At 44.0% G+C, this 15373-nt stretch overlaps 1 protein-coding gene across 4 annotated transcripts in view; it reads left to right on the top strand.

Annotated features, from left to right (window-relative positions):
• The first annotated feature begins 90 nt into the window (after positions 1-90).
• Positions 91-15373, top strand: part of PSMD5 (proteasome 26S subunit, non-ATPase 5) — a 38285-nt gene continuing 23002 nt past the window's right edge. For all 4 annotated transcript variants that reach the window (XM_055118601.1, XM_055118608.1, XM_055118590.1 and 1 more), the window contains exons 1-5: positions 91-343; positions 5530-5674; positions 10449-10562; positions 11106-11234; positions 14674-14783. In XM_055118601.1, the coding sequence (XP_054974576.1) occupies positions 171-343; positions 5530-5674; positions 10449-10562; positions 11106-11234; positions 14674-14783 (671 nt within the window). In that variant the 5' untranslated portion in view covers positions 91-170. The remainder of the gene's footprint in view (positions 344-5529; positions 5675-10448; positions 10563-11105; positions 11235-14673; positions 14784-15373) is intronic.

The raw sequence follows: 15373 nt of genomic DNA on the forward strand, positions 1-15373 counted from the left end.
GCCGGCCCGCTCTCGCGCACGCGCACGCTCGCCTGGCTCCCGGGGGCGGTGCCGGGGGCGGGCCGCAGTCTCGCCGAAAAAACCCGGCTCCCAGCAGGTCTCGCGAGGCTTGGAGGCGCGCGCCCGGGCCCCGCCACTCTCTCAGGCAGCCCCTGCGGGGAGGGCGCACGATGGCGGCGCAGGTGCTGGCTCTGCTGAGGGAGGTGTCGCGGCTGGAGGCGCCGCTGGAGGAGCTGCGCGCGCTGCACTCGGTGCTGCAGGCCGTGCCGCTGGGCGAGCTCCGCGAGCGGGCGGCCGACATGCGCCTGGGCCCGCTCTTCTCGCTGCTCAACCAGAACCACCGGTGAGTGGCCCCCGCGGCTGAGGCGGGGGGCGGGGGGGGGCGGACAGACACCCACCGGCCGGACAGACGCCCCTCAGCCGGACAGACACCCGCAAACCAGACAGACACCCGCCCCTCAGCCGGACAGACACCCTCAGCCGGAGAGACACCCCCCAGCCGGACAGACACCCCTCAGCGGGACAGACGCCCCTCAGCGGGACAGACACCCCCCAGCCGGACAGATGCCCCTCAGCCGGACAGACACCCGCAAACCAGACAGACACCCACCCTTCAGCCAGACAGACACCCTCAGCCGGACAGACACCCTCCAGCCGGACAGGCACCCCCAGCCGGACAGACACCCTCAGCCGGACAGACACCCTCAGCCGGACAGTCACTCCCAGCCGGACAGACACCCTCAGCCGGACAGACACCCCCAGCCGGACAGACACCCTCAGCCGGACAGACACCCCCAGCCGGACAGACACCCCTCAGCCGGACAGACACCCCTCAGCCGGACAGACACCCTCAGCCGGACAGACACCCCCAGCCGGACAGACACCCCTCAGCCGGACAGACACCGGCAAACCAGACAGACACCCTCCCTCCCGTCCTGACAGACACCCCCAAGTCGGACAGACACCGCCCCCCCAGCCTGATAGACACCCCCAAGCATGGGATTCAAAGCACCATGGGCTGAGACCCGAGACAGGGTTCAAGTCCAGCCTGGTGGGCTGTGTCCCTGCTGCCCCCCCCTCACTCGCTACCCTCACCCCTAGGTCTGAAGTGGGCAGCGGGGTCTCTTGCTGCCCGTGGACAGGGTCTGTCCCGAGCGCCTTCCAGCCCGGCTACTATATCTAAAAAGTAACTCCGTGGGGCCTGGCGAGTCCTGCCCCAAGGAGTCGAACCTGCAGGTTTGTACTCTCAAGAAACGCCCATCTCAAGAAACGCCCAAGATGACTAGGCGATACAACGAAACTTAGGAAGAACCAAAGGAAGGGAGGGAAGGAGGGAAGGAGGGAGGAAGGAAGGAAGGGAGGGAGGGAGAAACTGCTGTGTAATACCATGCAGCTTGCTTAAAAAATGAAAGCAGAGTTCTTCGTGGAGGTGGACGCCCTCAAGTACTCAAGTATTTATTGAGAAAAAGGGAAAGGTCATAAGAGTTGAGGAGCCTATAAGGTGTAATTTTAAAAAGGATTTCAGCACACCCCCCGCCTCGTGTAACACAGGATTGGTGCAGTGGGTCTGGAAGAGATAGTACAGTGGGCAGGGCTGTTGCCTGGCACACAGCTGGTGCAGGTTCCATCTCCTGCAACACTTAGGACCTCCGTGCCCCACCAGGAGTGATTCCTGAGCACATGGGCTGTGCACCCTCCCCACCAAGTAAGAATAGTTAAAGCAGTTACTACAGTAAACTATTAATGTGGATATGAGTGTGTGTGTGTGTCCCCAGAATTGAACTCGGGGGACAACATGTGTGAGATGCACAGAACCGAACCCAGAGTTTTACACATGTAAGACACCTGCCCTCCTCCAACTACATACCTATTTCAAGCCTGCAGCTTTTTATTTTTATGTACATCTTTAGGATTTCTTTTTTTAATTTTCCCCCCCTTCCTTTGGGGCTACAGTTGGCAGTGCTCAGTAACTCCTACTCAGGAGTCACTCCAGGGAGGGCTCAGGGGACCATGTGGGGTGCCTGGAACCTAACCCGTTTGCTGTTTGTAAGACCTTACGTGCTATACTACCTCACCAGTCTCATATCCATAGGGCTTAAATAAGAAAAACTTATTTTATTCGTTTGGTAATTTTAAAGAGTTTGAAAGGATTTGTGATGCAGAAATTTAAAAATGACGTTTCTACTTGAAATAATCATGAATGCTGGGTCACTTCTGTGTGATCTTCAAGGACCGTCTTGACTCTGACTGACCCTTGTAAGATTTCTCCCTTTTGAGGACCAGAGGGTGGCTGACTCAGATTTGATCCTCGATACCTATGTGGTCCCCTGAGCTTGCCAGGAGTGATCTCTGCGTACAGAGCCAGAAATAAGCCTTGAACACCACAAGGTGTAACCAGAAAAAAGATGATTTTTTCCTTTGTATTTGCTCCCCCTACATTACTTAACATTATTTAGGTGTACCTGTGAAGTATATAAATTTGTCTCTATTTCAGGTCCTTATTTTCTTTTTTTCTTTTTGGGTCACACCCGGCTATGCTCAGGGGTTACTCCTGGCTTTGCACTCAGGAATCACTCCTGGCAGTGCTTAGGGGACCATATTGGATGCTGGGGATTGAACCCGGGTTGGCCGTATGCAAGGCAAACGCCTTATCTGCTGTGCTATTGCTCCAGCCCTGACAGGTCCTTATTTTCTGCATTGAATAAATCCATTGCATTATTCTGTCTTCTCATTATTAAAAAAGAGGGGGTAGGGGGGAGGCAGCATTATCTCCCATCCCAGGAGGCTTCTTTCTGCCACTTGATAATACATCCACACTTCAGCCAGGCAACTATCCAGCTGTTTTCTGTGGTAGAAATGTTTTCTTTTTCTTTCATTTTTGGGGTCCTGCCCAGCTGTACTCAGGGTATACTCCTAGCTCTGGTGGCATGGCCAGGGTGGGTGTGTGGGTGGGTGTTTGGAGTGCTAGGGATGAACCCTGGGTCAGCAAGGCAAGTGCCCTACCCTCTGTACTATCTCTCCAGCCTTGAGTTTGCTTTTTTTTTTTCTTTTTTAAGAAGGGGTTTTATATACCAGATACAGAAAATGTTTTGTTGGTTTATTTCAGTATAATTATTTTAAGATTTACCCAGGTGTTATAATTGAGTACTTCATTTCTTGTTATTGCTGAGTCATTGACTGTTGTATGGACATGCCACTGTTTTATCAATTCACCCATTGATGAACATTTGTTTTTGTGGAAAGGGGGAAGCATGTCTAGCAGTGCTCAGGGCTTATTCCTGGTTCTGCAGCTAGGGATCAAACCCCAGTTGGCCCCATTCAAGGCAAGCTCCCTTGTTGCTATACTCTCTCTCCAGTTCTGGTTAGTTCGGTTATGGTCTTAACAAAATCTTCTGGAGCCAGAGGATAGTATACTGGGTAAAGTGGTTGCCTTACTTGTGGCTGACCTGGATTCAATCCCTGGCTTCCCATACGGTCCCCCAAGCCCATGAGCAGTGATCCCTGAGTCATGGTCAGGAGTAAGCCCTGAACACTGCCAGATGTGGTCCCCTAAGCCCACAAGCATGATCCCTGAGTCATAGCCAGGAGTTAGCCTGGAGCACTACCAGGTGTGGTCCCAAAACAAAAAAGACAAAAACTTTAAATAAAATAATATCTAGTGTTCCTTTCTTCCCCAGACCCTGACAGGCAGAAATTTCCTTTCAATCTCAATGGATTTGTCAACTCTGACCATTTCATATGAGGTGAATCATTGTCATAAAAAGGAACGCTTATATGTCTGCCTTCTCTTAATTGGCATATATTATTTTTCTGTAGTGGGCAATGAACTCATTCTCACTATTGCAGAACAGGTGTTCTGCTACTGAGCCGTATCCTTGTCCCTTAACTTACAGGATTTTTTGGTATGTGTGTGTCTTTATTTTTGTTTTATGGCCCACACTATTTGCTTGGGTGAAATTAATCCTGAAATATCTTCTACATCTACAGCTATAACTGCAGGATTAATTTACCTCTTGAATCTTTTCCCTCTTCATCCTTTCTGCTACTCCCCTTTCTCATCCCTTTACTTCTCACTGTTATTTTGCTTATTTGTGGGGAAAGGGAGCAGGCACAATGTAGAATGGGCCACACCCAGTGGTGCTTAGACCTATTCCTAGCTTTGTGCTCAGGAGTCACCCTGGGGCAGTGCTCAGGGGATCTTCTGTGGTGCTGGGGATTTGAACCAGGGTTGGTGGGATGCAAGGCAAGCACCTTAACCCTTTACTATCTCTCTAGTTCCCTTTTGCCTTTTAATTAAAATTTATTTTTCTAATATTGATGAAATGATTTTTACATTACTACTCTACTTTAAACCTCTTCATGGGTTTACTCTTTCCTGTGAGAAAAATCTAAATTCCATAGCATGATATACTATATACATCGGGTTCTGAGTTCTGTGCAACTTTTTCATTTCTTGCCATTCATACAAATTACTGTTGGTTCTTTAAATGAGCTACTGTCTCATTCGAATGTACCATTTCATTTGATACCTCTCTTTCTTCCTAGAAAATTTTCTTTTAGAGGGGCTGCAGCAATAGCACTGTGGGTAGGGCGTTTTCTTTGCATGCGGCCGACCTGGGTTCAATTCCCAGCATCCCATATTGTTCCTGAGCACCGCCAGGAGTAATTTCTGAGTGCAGAGCCAGGAGTAACCCCTGAGCACCACTGAGTGTGACCCAAAAAGCAAAAAAAAATTTTTTTCCCATTTTTGGAAATTTGGAAATTTCTTTTTCCCATTTTTTTTTTAAAACATTTAGCTTAGGAGTCAAATAAAGAGCCAACTGTATGGGTTGGAGTGTATTTTTGTATCTAGGAGGCTCCTGTTTGATCCCTGGCACTGCATGGTTCCCCAATTACTTCCAGGAGCAGCCTCTTAAACACTGAGTTGGAAATAGTCTTTGTACCAGGTATGGTACAAAAGCCTTAAATAAATAATTTGGCTCAGGTTGTTACCTCTGATTGCTTTTCCCTGTACTTTGTTCTTTTCTAAGCTCCATCAGGTCTGAGCTTAACTGTAGTGTTTTTCTACCTATATTGTAGTTAATTTTCTTTTTTTCTGTTTGTTCCATGAAGCAAAGCTCCTTGAGGTTAATCAATATGTGTCTCCAGAGGTTGGAGAGATAGTACAGTAGGTAGGGCACTTGCTTTGCAAATGGCCAACCTGGGTTTGATTCCAGACATCTCGTATGGTCTCCTGAGCCCACCAGGAGGGATTCCTGAGTGCAAAGCTAGAAGTAACCCCTAAAAACCACCAGAAGTGGCACATCCTTCCCCCATCAAAAAAGGAAAAGGAAAAAAGAAAAAATATCTTGTAATGTTAGCAAAGGCTTGGCACATGTTTAATGAACATTAAATGAATCAGTAGAAACTGGTATTTTGAGAAGGAGGATACATGTGTGAGATTCCTGATTGAGTTAGGCTTCAGATTTTATTAAGTTGTTGCTACTTACCTTGGCAGGACACAAACTAATGAGGTCTGTTCTCTTTTAGGGAACAAATCACTTTGTGTGTATCCATTCTGGAGAGATTGCTCCAAGCTGTGGAACCAGTTGATGTGGCCCGGAACCTCAGGGTTGACCTGCAAAAGGGACTGGCTCACCCCGATGATTCTGTAAAAATCCTCACTCTCTCACAGGTATGAATTTTTACCACAATAAAGGACCATCATTTAGTGATAATGCATTCTGGGTGATGTTATGTTGGGTACCAAAAATGAGAGATTAAAGAAACATGATTTTTTATGTCCCTGGGAAGTGTCTAGTCTATTTCTATTGTACATCACTGTCATCCCATTGCTCATCGATTTGCTCAAGTGGGCACCAATAACAAACGTACCCATTGTGAGACTTGTTACTGTTTTTGGCATATTGAATACAGAGATTGATGGGCAGAGATACATAATATATAATGTATCATATAAATTGCATATATATCAAATTTACATAGTTTTACATTTATGTACATGTGTGCATATATAAAAACCTAACTGGTCACCTTGTAGCCTGTTTTTGGCTCTTAAACAGATCTGAATCCTTTTTATTAATCTGGTGACTACTAGATTGATGGGACTTTGCTAATTCCAAATCACTTGTATCACTTGTCATCCCATTGATCTTTTATTTGCTCGAGTGGGCGCCAGTAACATCTCCATTCATCCCTATCACGTGCTAGTATAGCCCAATGGTATCTGCTCGCTCCAGGAACACGAAGAGCCTCAAACCGTTCATTCAGGGTTTTGATGGAGAAGTCTGACCATCTTGTAGGTGGGCGGCCATGCGGTCTTTTGATGTCCCATGGAATCCAGTTGGTAACAGCTCTAGTCCAGCGGTCATCTCTAAATTGAATTACGTGTTTGGCCCATCTGATTTTCAGCGCCTTGGCAAACGAGACAGCGTCCCTGATTCTTGACCATCGACGGAGGTTGGAACTCCAGATTCCTTCTCTCAAGCGTGCTCTTTCGATTCCTCTTTGGGATACCCGAGTAGCGCTCTCGTTCTGTTAGTGCAGGAAGAACGGTGGAGTCGAAAAGATATATGCCGGGGGTTCTTCATCCTCTTAACCACTTCAATGCTCTTGAAGGGGTTCCACACTGCTCTCTTCCTCCTGCTCAGTTCTGCACGCCAAGTTGTTCCTCATGTTGAGTTCTCGACCCAGGTACACATAGCTGCTGCATTCAGAGATATTCCATCCGTTGAGAGCAAATGGAATGTCAGGGACTAGTTTGTTTTTCACGAACATTGTCTTGGTGAGATTTCTGCTGCAGTCCGACCATTACACACTCGTAGTCGAAGTCGGCCAGCATTTGTGCCACTTGACTAATTTTTGGTGTTTTTAGAACAATGTTATCAACGAAGCGGAGGTGGTGTAGTTGCCGACTGTCTATCTTCACTCCCATTGCTTCCTATTCCAGTCGTCGCATGACGTTCTCGATGGTGGCACTGAAGATTTTTGGTGAAATGGTATCACCCTGCTGAATCCCTCTCTTTACATCGATGATTACTTCCTTGTAGAATGGTGAAATCCTGGTGGTGAATCTGTAATACAGCTCGAGGAGGATCCTGATGTACTGAGTTTGAACGCCCTGTTCGATGACCACTTCAGTGTCAACAGAATCAAAGGCCTTTAAATCAATGAACATTACTCGTCCTTCCCAATGGTGCCACATTAGAGGCTCTCTCAGGGTCAGAAGAATGAGACCCATCATTGTTACTGTATTTGGCATATGGATACGCCACAGGGAGCTTGCCAGGTGAAAACCAGGAGGAATGTGATGTAAATAAAAAGACAAAACAAGTGCCCCTCACGTAGGGCTGTCAAGGCTCACCACTGTCTCATTCTTTGCTCTGACTCGCACTTGAGTTTTGCTTTTTGCTTTCTGGTTCATACCTAGCAATGCTCAGGGGTTGGTTGCTCCCACCTCTGCAGTCAGGAATTACTCCTGACTTGGGGACCATATGGGATGGCGGGGATTGAACCCTGGCTGGCCGTGTGCAAGGCAAAAGCCCTCCCCGCTGGACTATCGCTCCAACCCCTCTGGCTTGGCTTTGAGGTCCTGGGTTTTGGGGGATTATGGCAGAGAAACAGCCACACCTTCATTCTTCGGGTCCTCGTGATTCATGTTCTGGGGAGCTACACCCAGTTGAGCTCTACTCCTGGCTCTGAGCTCAGGCATCTGTACCTCAGGATCATTATGGGGAATGGTGGTTGGAATCTAGGTGGGCCATGTGGGACCAGCTCCTTCCCCCATGTTATCTCTGCCTCCCTTGTATTTGGGTACAGATTATCTTTGTGTAAGTATACATATTTTTGTATAAATATTTTTTAAAGTCTCATCTTAGGAAAATGGCCCTGGCAAGGTTCTTTAATGGAGTGAAATGAAGTCTTTTTATTTTATTTTATTTTTTTAAACTTTATTCTCCGTATTTTTGGGTCACACCCAGACATACTCAGAGATTACTTCTGGTGGTGCTCTGGGACCCTGTTAAACCTGGTACAAGACAAGTGTCCTACCTGCAGTCCTATCTCTTTGGTCCCTACTGGAAACAGTTTAAATGAACTTTACTGTGAGTAGAAAGACTTTTGAAAGGATGGAAGGACCCCTTGAATCAAATGTCTGACAAGTGTTGGGAATATGGGTCAGCTCCCCAAGCTCCCCACATCCCAGCAGGCCGTTCCGTTAACCTGTGATTACTCACAAGGTTGATTGTGTTCCTGGAGCCCACCTGTCAGTTCAATAATATCAGACCAAAAAATAAGTATTGTATTTGGAATACAATACCCAGCCATGGCCGTGCTCCAGGCCGCTTTCCAGACCACGGACACATCATAAGACACTTAATACCCATTTTTCATAATTAACACACCATATTTGATGGGGTTCAAATATGGTGTGAACCATGGGAACTCGTATAAGGGCAATTAGAGGCCGCCTTAAAAGCCTCCATCCATCCCTCTCAGAGAGCCCGGCAAGCTACTGTGAGTATCCCACACAGCAGAGCCTGGCAAGCTACCTGTGGTGTATTCGATATGACAAAGACAGTAACAACAATGGACCTCATTCCCCTGACACTGAAAGAGCCCCCAATATGGCAGCATTAAGAAGGATGTGCAAGGAGAGGCTGATAAAATCTCAGGGATGAACTAGACTGCCAAAACGAACGACTGAAATGACTGTCTGTACTTTCAATGCACGTACACTGGCATCGGAAGCATCTATTGAGGACCTGATGATGCAAGTGCAGAAGATCAAGTACGACATCATTGGTCTGACCGAGACGAGAAGGCATCGATCACATCACACCATTTTCAACACTGGAGAACATAGTGACAATAGAGACATCAGTGATGTCAGTGTCCTTGTCAACACGAACTTGGCCATGAACTTTGATTCATTCAAATGCCTAACAACCCAAATCCGAGGATTACGCTTGAATAGATGTGGCTCACTGCCGGCAGTTTCTATCTTCATTGTCTGTCTTCTGTACATAGCTAACTCTAATTGGGAGAGTACAAGTAAAGCATCAAGTGCCACTAAGTGCCATCTAATCATTCAGCCATATTGCTGAGTTCCTTTTAATAGAACCATATGCCAACAGAGCTACTAAGGAAAATAAACCCATTCTTTCCTTAAGGTGGCCTCTTATTCTTGAGAAAAGAGTAGCCACGTTAGATCGTATTATATATTATATGAATGAAGTGCTATTGTAAAGTGTCTAAATCAACAAATTAAGGTAGTATTTCGTATTGTCCTGCTAACAAAAAACAAAATAAATCCTATTTGGGTGAAGAGCTGCTGCTTGCTGAATTTCTTGATGAAATATTAAGACCTGAGCAGATATTATCCAAAAGGTATTTACTGTTTTTCCTTTTCTCCTCTAAGATTTTTACCAAAAAGAGGGAAATATCAGTTTATTTGAGCCATTTATGTGCCAGGCACTATAGTAGGTACTTTACCTGTTAAATCTCACATAATTTTTTTTTTCTTTTTGGGTCGCACCCAAAAAGAAAATACACAGGGATTACTCCTGGCTCTGCACTCAGGAATTACCTCAGGGGACCATATGGGATGCTGGGAATCGAACCCGGGTCGGCCGCATGCAAGGCAAATACCCTACTCGCTGTGCTATCGCTCCAGCCCCTAAATCTCACATAATTTTCTTAACAGGATTATATCACCTTATAAATAAGAAAGTATGTTCACAAAAATTATATAACTTTCCCTTGGTCAGTATAGTTGAAAATGATAGAAATAGGGTTTGTTTTCAGAGTTTCGTTCTTTCTCAACTCTTCATCTATTGTTTATTTTTTCAAAGATATGATAATATCACATATAATTTGCCTATAATGAGTGTGTCTCGGGGCCAGGGTACAGCAGGTTGGCCATTTGTCTTGCATATAGCCAACCTGGGTTTGATCCCTGGCACCCCATATGGTCCCCTGAGCACTGCCAGGAGTGATTCCTGAGCATAGCTGGGTATGACCCCAAAACTAGAAAGGAAGATAAATAACGTTAAATGTGCTAGTTAGATTTTTTTTTCTTTCCCCTTTGTTGTTGCAATGTCTAGGAGTCACAACTTGTTATAGTGCTAGGGTTTACATACTTAGTCATGTGTGACATTTTGCCCACACGTGATTCTGGTGCACTGGGAGGTTGCAACTTGTGGCACCAGGCATCACAGCAGCAGTACCAAAAGTTGCCCTCAACAATGTGGGCTGGTGGCAGGAATCAGATTTGCAGCTCCACACATGCAGGTGAGTGTTCTACCACGGAGTCTCATCCCCTGGCTCTGACATTTATAATGAGTCCTCATTACTGTAATCAGCTCCTGGCCATTGTAACTTGCCATTGTGTGCTCAAATCTTGTTCTACCTTGGAAGAATGTTTCCAATTATTTTTTTCTTTCTTTCAGGTTGGAAGAATTGTTGAAAACTCTGATGCTGTTACTGAGATTTTAAATAATGCTGAGTTACTAAAACAAATTGTTTATTGTATTGGGGGAGAAAATCTCTCTGTAGCTAAAGCGGTGAGTCAGAACCATAGCATACTCAGAAATGTCAGTGTTCCCTCAAGGGCTCTCTGTTTTTGGCTAGATAAAGGTTTACCAGTGATTTGTGTTACTGAGTGTATAACCTCTTATAAATGATAGCAGATAAATAAATGATTGTTAAATAGTAAATCCCATCTGTTTTTAGAACACAATCCATTGGGTTGCTTGATAAGACACAAAACTTTTTTTTTGGTTTTGGACCACACTGAGCAGTGCTCAAGAATTATGCTTGGCTCTAGCTCAGGGAACCATATAGGATGCTGGGGTTTGAACCCAGGTCACTTGTGTGCAAGGCAGGTGCCTTTGCTGCTGTATTATTACTCTGGTCCTCATAATTTCTTTTTAAAAATATTTATTTATATTGAAAAAAAAGGTATATCTTTTCTAATTCTAAATGAGTTAAAATGTAGCGAATTCTCATAGGGCCATATGTATTCTACACACATTTTCACATCAGTCTTAAATAGATAATATAGTCTGTGTTTTTATAACTTACGGGGTATTTTCTTTCCTTCTAAGGCCATTAAATCCTTATCAAGAATATCGCTAACCCAAGCTGGACTGGAGGCTTTATTTGAAAGTAATCTGCTAGATGATTTGAAAAATGTGATGAAAACAAATGATATTGTTCGATATAGAGTATATGAGGTAAGTGAAATCCCACATTTTGCTCTACGATTCAGAACACAGTGTATCAAGATTTTAAAAAGATGTTTATTAAAAATATGATCGGTACTGGGCCCTGCTAGTTGCTTTGACTATAGGAGTAAACTGTCAGCCTGATGTATGAGATATTTGTATATAAAATATGTACAATGTACCATATAAATTATTCTAAGAAAGGAGAAAACATTGAACTAGACCTGCGAAAAATTCATACTAGTAGCAATAGCAGCAAAAGTAGCAAATGAGAAGAAATTGCTGTTGTTTCTGCCAATTTTGCTGGATCTTCACATGCATTGTCTTCAGTTCTCACTATATGTTGTTATTAATCTCACTTTTGACTTATTGACATCTTCCTACATAGTTAATAGGCTGCATATTCAAAGTAGAATGCTCTATAGTTTAATTTCCTCTTCAGATATCATATCATGATTCATAGTATCATTGTTTTCCTTCTTCCCCTAGCTGTTCTCAGTATCCTGGCTGTGTTGGACTTTTTTTAAATTTATTTTTTATAAAGTTGTTCACAATATTTGACTGCATTTAATATTTGAACACCAATCCCACTACCATATTTCGGATGTTTTCATCCTGAACCTCAAACCCTGCCTCTAAAGCAGAACTGAAATAAATTATTTTGTATGGCTTGTTATGAATAATCCACTAAAATGATGCAAAAAAAGTTTCTTAGAGGAAAGTGTGTGAAGATTGTTGTACTTCACCCAGGAGTCACTAAGCCCTTCTATAAGAGATTAGTAACATGTTGTTAAAGGTTGAGCCTTGTGTGCTTATATCTGTATAATTTTATTAACCCTTAAATTGGTTGCCTTCTAATTTAAACCCCATCAAATGTGGTGTGATACTCTTGATATATTAGTGGTGTAAAGTATGAGATGTCCAGGAATAGATTTACTCATGGGTGAGGCTCTTGTTTGTGTGTGGTGAGTGGCCACGAGCATGGCAGTGGGTGAGTTCTGGAGGTTTTCAGCTGCTGGGGCTGGCCTTGTTGGGATGGGGAGGGGACCTCACCCGCCCCCTCTGGGTTGCCCTGAATGAAACAGCCTGGTGTAGCATCTGGAGGCATGTCTATAGTATATCTGTGCTGAACTTTTCATTTTTGGATTTCACACAATACTGTGTCATTCTTTCCCAGCCACTCTTATTCATCTTGTGGTTTCTCTTCCCACCTAGGTGGTAATTATACACCATAGACTTACAACCCACACTCCTCTTGGGTGCTCAGACCTTCATGTCTGTTTACTCTCTCTTAGGTATATTATAGTCTTCTCACTCATGCCCAAACTAAACTAATCATAATCCATGCACTCATGCATGTCCCAGAAGGAAAGCACCAAATCCTCAGGCCCACACTGCCCTAGGCACCCACCTACACTCCCAATACCACTTGGTGGGGCACCTCTATAAGCAACAGAAAAAGGGGAAAACAGCAAACTGGTGTTCTCTTACATATTTGATTATTAGCGTGTATTCACTGCGAAGGCCTTGTTCTCCTGCCATGTATCCATGCATTCAATTATAACATCCTGTCAGTTTTACTGAAACTGCATTCTTCCTTTATCTGGTCATTGCCAGCTTAGTCTAAGCTGCCAGTATAGTATGTCAGTCTCATGTGACCGACTGCATTTGCATCCAGACTCATCTCTTCTCATCCATTTTTGTTAGCACTAATCTTTTATCTTTATGTGCAATAAGAATGATCCTTGAGAAATCCCAGTCTAAGTCTGTCTTCGCTCTGCTTAAAGTTCTTCAATGCCCACCAGTATTTCTCAGCCCTAAGAATATACTTGATTGACGTAGGGAATGAATGAATGATAGAATTTTTAAATTAATCAATGATGTTTATAATTATCGTTTGCTGATTCATGATTTTATATCCTGGTCTATGCTTTTTAAAAAATGTGCAGCAACCTCCATATGGAAAGAAGAGTTTCTGTGTCAAAAAGTTTCCTGCTTGTGAAAACATAATGGATTTAACAAATTTAATTCTGTTGAGCTGGAAAGAAAGCTCAGCAGACTAGAACGTGTGTTTTGTGTTCAGGCCTGAGTTCAATCTCTAGCACTGCACATGGTTCCCTGAGCACCTGGGAACTCCTGAAAACAGGAGTGACTCCTGAAAACAAACCAGGAGTAGCTTCTAAGCACTGTGAGGCAAAGGCCCAAAACAAAACAAACAGCAAACAAAGGAAGATGTGCAGGTCTGGCCTGGATTTGGAACTAAGAGTTATTAGAAGTTGAGACTCATTACATTCCCTCCTTCTTGACTATTCTAAGATCTCCCTCCTTCCTTTGTGAATTGTTTCTTCTTTTATCTTCTGGCTCGATTCTTGTCATGGCTTATAGGAAATATTTAAGAAGCCTGTTAACATAATTTTCTTTGTTTCTTCCTTTCTTTTCTTTTCTTTTTTATTTTACTTTTTGGGTCAAACCACAGGATGCTCGGGTTATTCCTGGCTCTGCACTCATGTACTCAGAAATTACTCCTATTGTTGCTCAGGGGCCCATATGGGATTCTGGCGATTGAACCCTGGTCATCAGTGTACAAGGCAAACGCCCTACCTTTTATACTATCACTCTGGACCCTTGGCATAATTTTCTTTTTTTTTTTTAATTTTTTTTTTTTTTTTTGCTTTTTGGGTCACACCTGGCGATGCACCGGGGTTACTCCTGGCTCTGCACTCAGGAATTACCCCTGGCCATGCTCAGGGGACCATATGGGATGCTGGGATTTGAACCCGGGTCGGCCGCGTGCAAGGCAAACGCCCTACCCGCTGTGCTATCTCTCCAGCCCACCTTGGCATAATTTTCTGTTGACTCATTGAGTGAGAGAGAGACCATTTGTAAGCCACCCCCTCGCAATCAATCTCAGTCTCAATCTCTAGTTCAATCAGTGGCAAAGCAAGTATAACAGCCTGATGTGTTTTTGCTAAGCACACAGTTTTGATTAAAGTACTTTCTAATAAAAAGTTGTGCAGACATGTTCTACATATACCATTTGTCATGTCCTTTCAAACCTTAGTATTCATTCTGCAGGTATTTTGTATCATTTGCTTATGCTGTTGGAGGGGGGGGTTGATATAGATAGTTTTTTTTTTTTTTTTTTTTTTTGCTTTTTTGGGTCACACCTGGCGATGCACAGGGGTTACTCCTGGCTCTGCACTCAGGAATTACCCCTGGCCGTGCTCAGGGGACCATATGGGGTGCTGGGATTTGAACCCGGGTCGGCCGCGTGCAAGGCAAACGCCCTACCCGCTGTGCTATCTCTCCAGCCCCGATATAGATAGTTTTATTGATATAGCAATAAAAAACTACAAATTTTTTAGTTATGAAGTACTTAGACTAGTGCTTACCTTAAAATGAGAGCTAAGATAAGCTTTGACTTTTCTGTTTTTTACTGTTCTTTCAGTTAATTGTGGAGATTTCTTCTGCGTCACCAGAATCTTTAAACTACTGTACCACCAGTGGATTGATAACTCAGCTTCTCAGAGAGCTGACTGGTGAGGATGTGCTGGTCAGGTACGTGGGCCACAAGAGTTCTCAAAGTGAAATCTCTTGTGAACGATCATGAACCAATTTTCAGTTTTACTGTGAGCTTCCCAAAATAGACCTGGCCCTACCTTATTATGTTATAACTCACCTGAACTTTACAAAGCCTCATGTTAACTGTCTAGTAGGTATGTATGCACTTAAAAAGTACTAGTACTGGGGCTGGAGAGATAATACAGTGAATACTGCACTTGCCTTGCAGAAGCTGACTCAGATTTGATCCCTGGCACTCCTTGTGGTCCCCCTAGTCCTGCCAGGAGTTATCCTTGAACATGTAGCCAGGAGTAAGCCCTGAGTACTACTGGGTGTGGCCCAGAAACCAAAAAATTTTTCTGTCACAAGGATTTTACTGTATGTACGTTACATGCATTTAACTTGTATTTATGTTATCATAGCTTTTTTGGTATTGTTATTTACTTAGGTAATAGCATTATGATATGTAGGATAGTAAAAACATGGGCTATTGAAACTGAACAAAACTAGGTTTGCATGCATCTCTACTATTCACTAGCCACTTTTGACCTTATAAGTATTCTGCACCTAAGTTTCTTCATTTAAAT

This window comes from Sorex araneus, chromosome 1 (genome assembly GCF_027595985.1).
Source record: "Sorex araneus isolate mSorAra2 chromosome 1, mSorAra2.pri, whole genome shotgun sequence".
Lineage (NCBI taxonomy): Eukaryota > Metazoa > Chordata > Mammalia > Eulipotyphla > Soricidae > Sorex > Sorex araneus.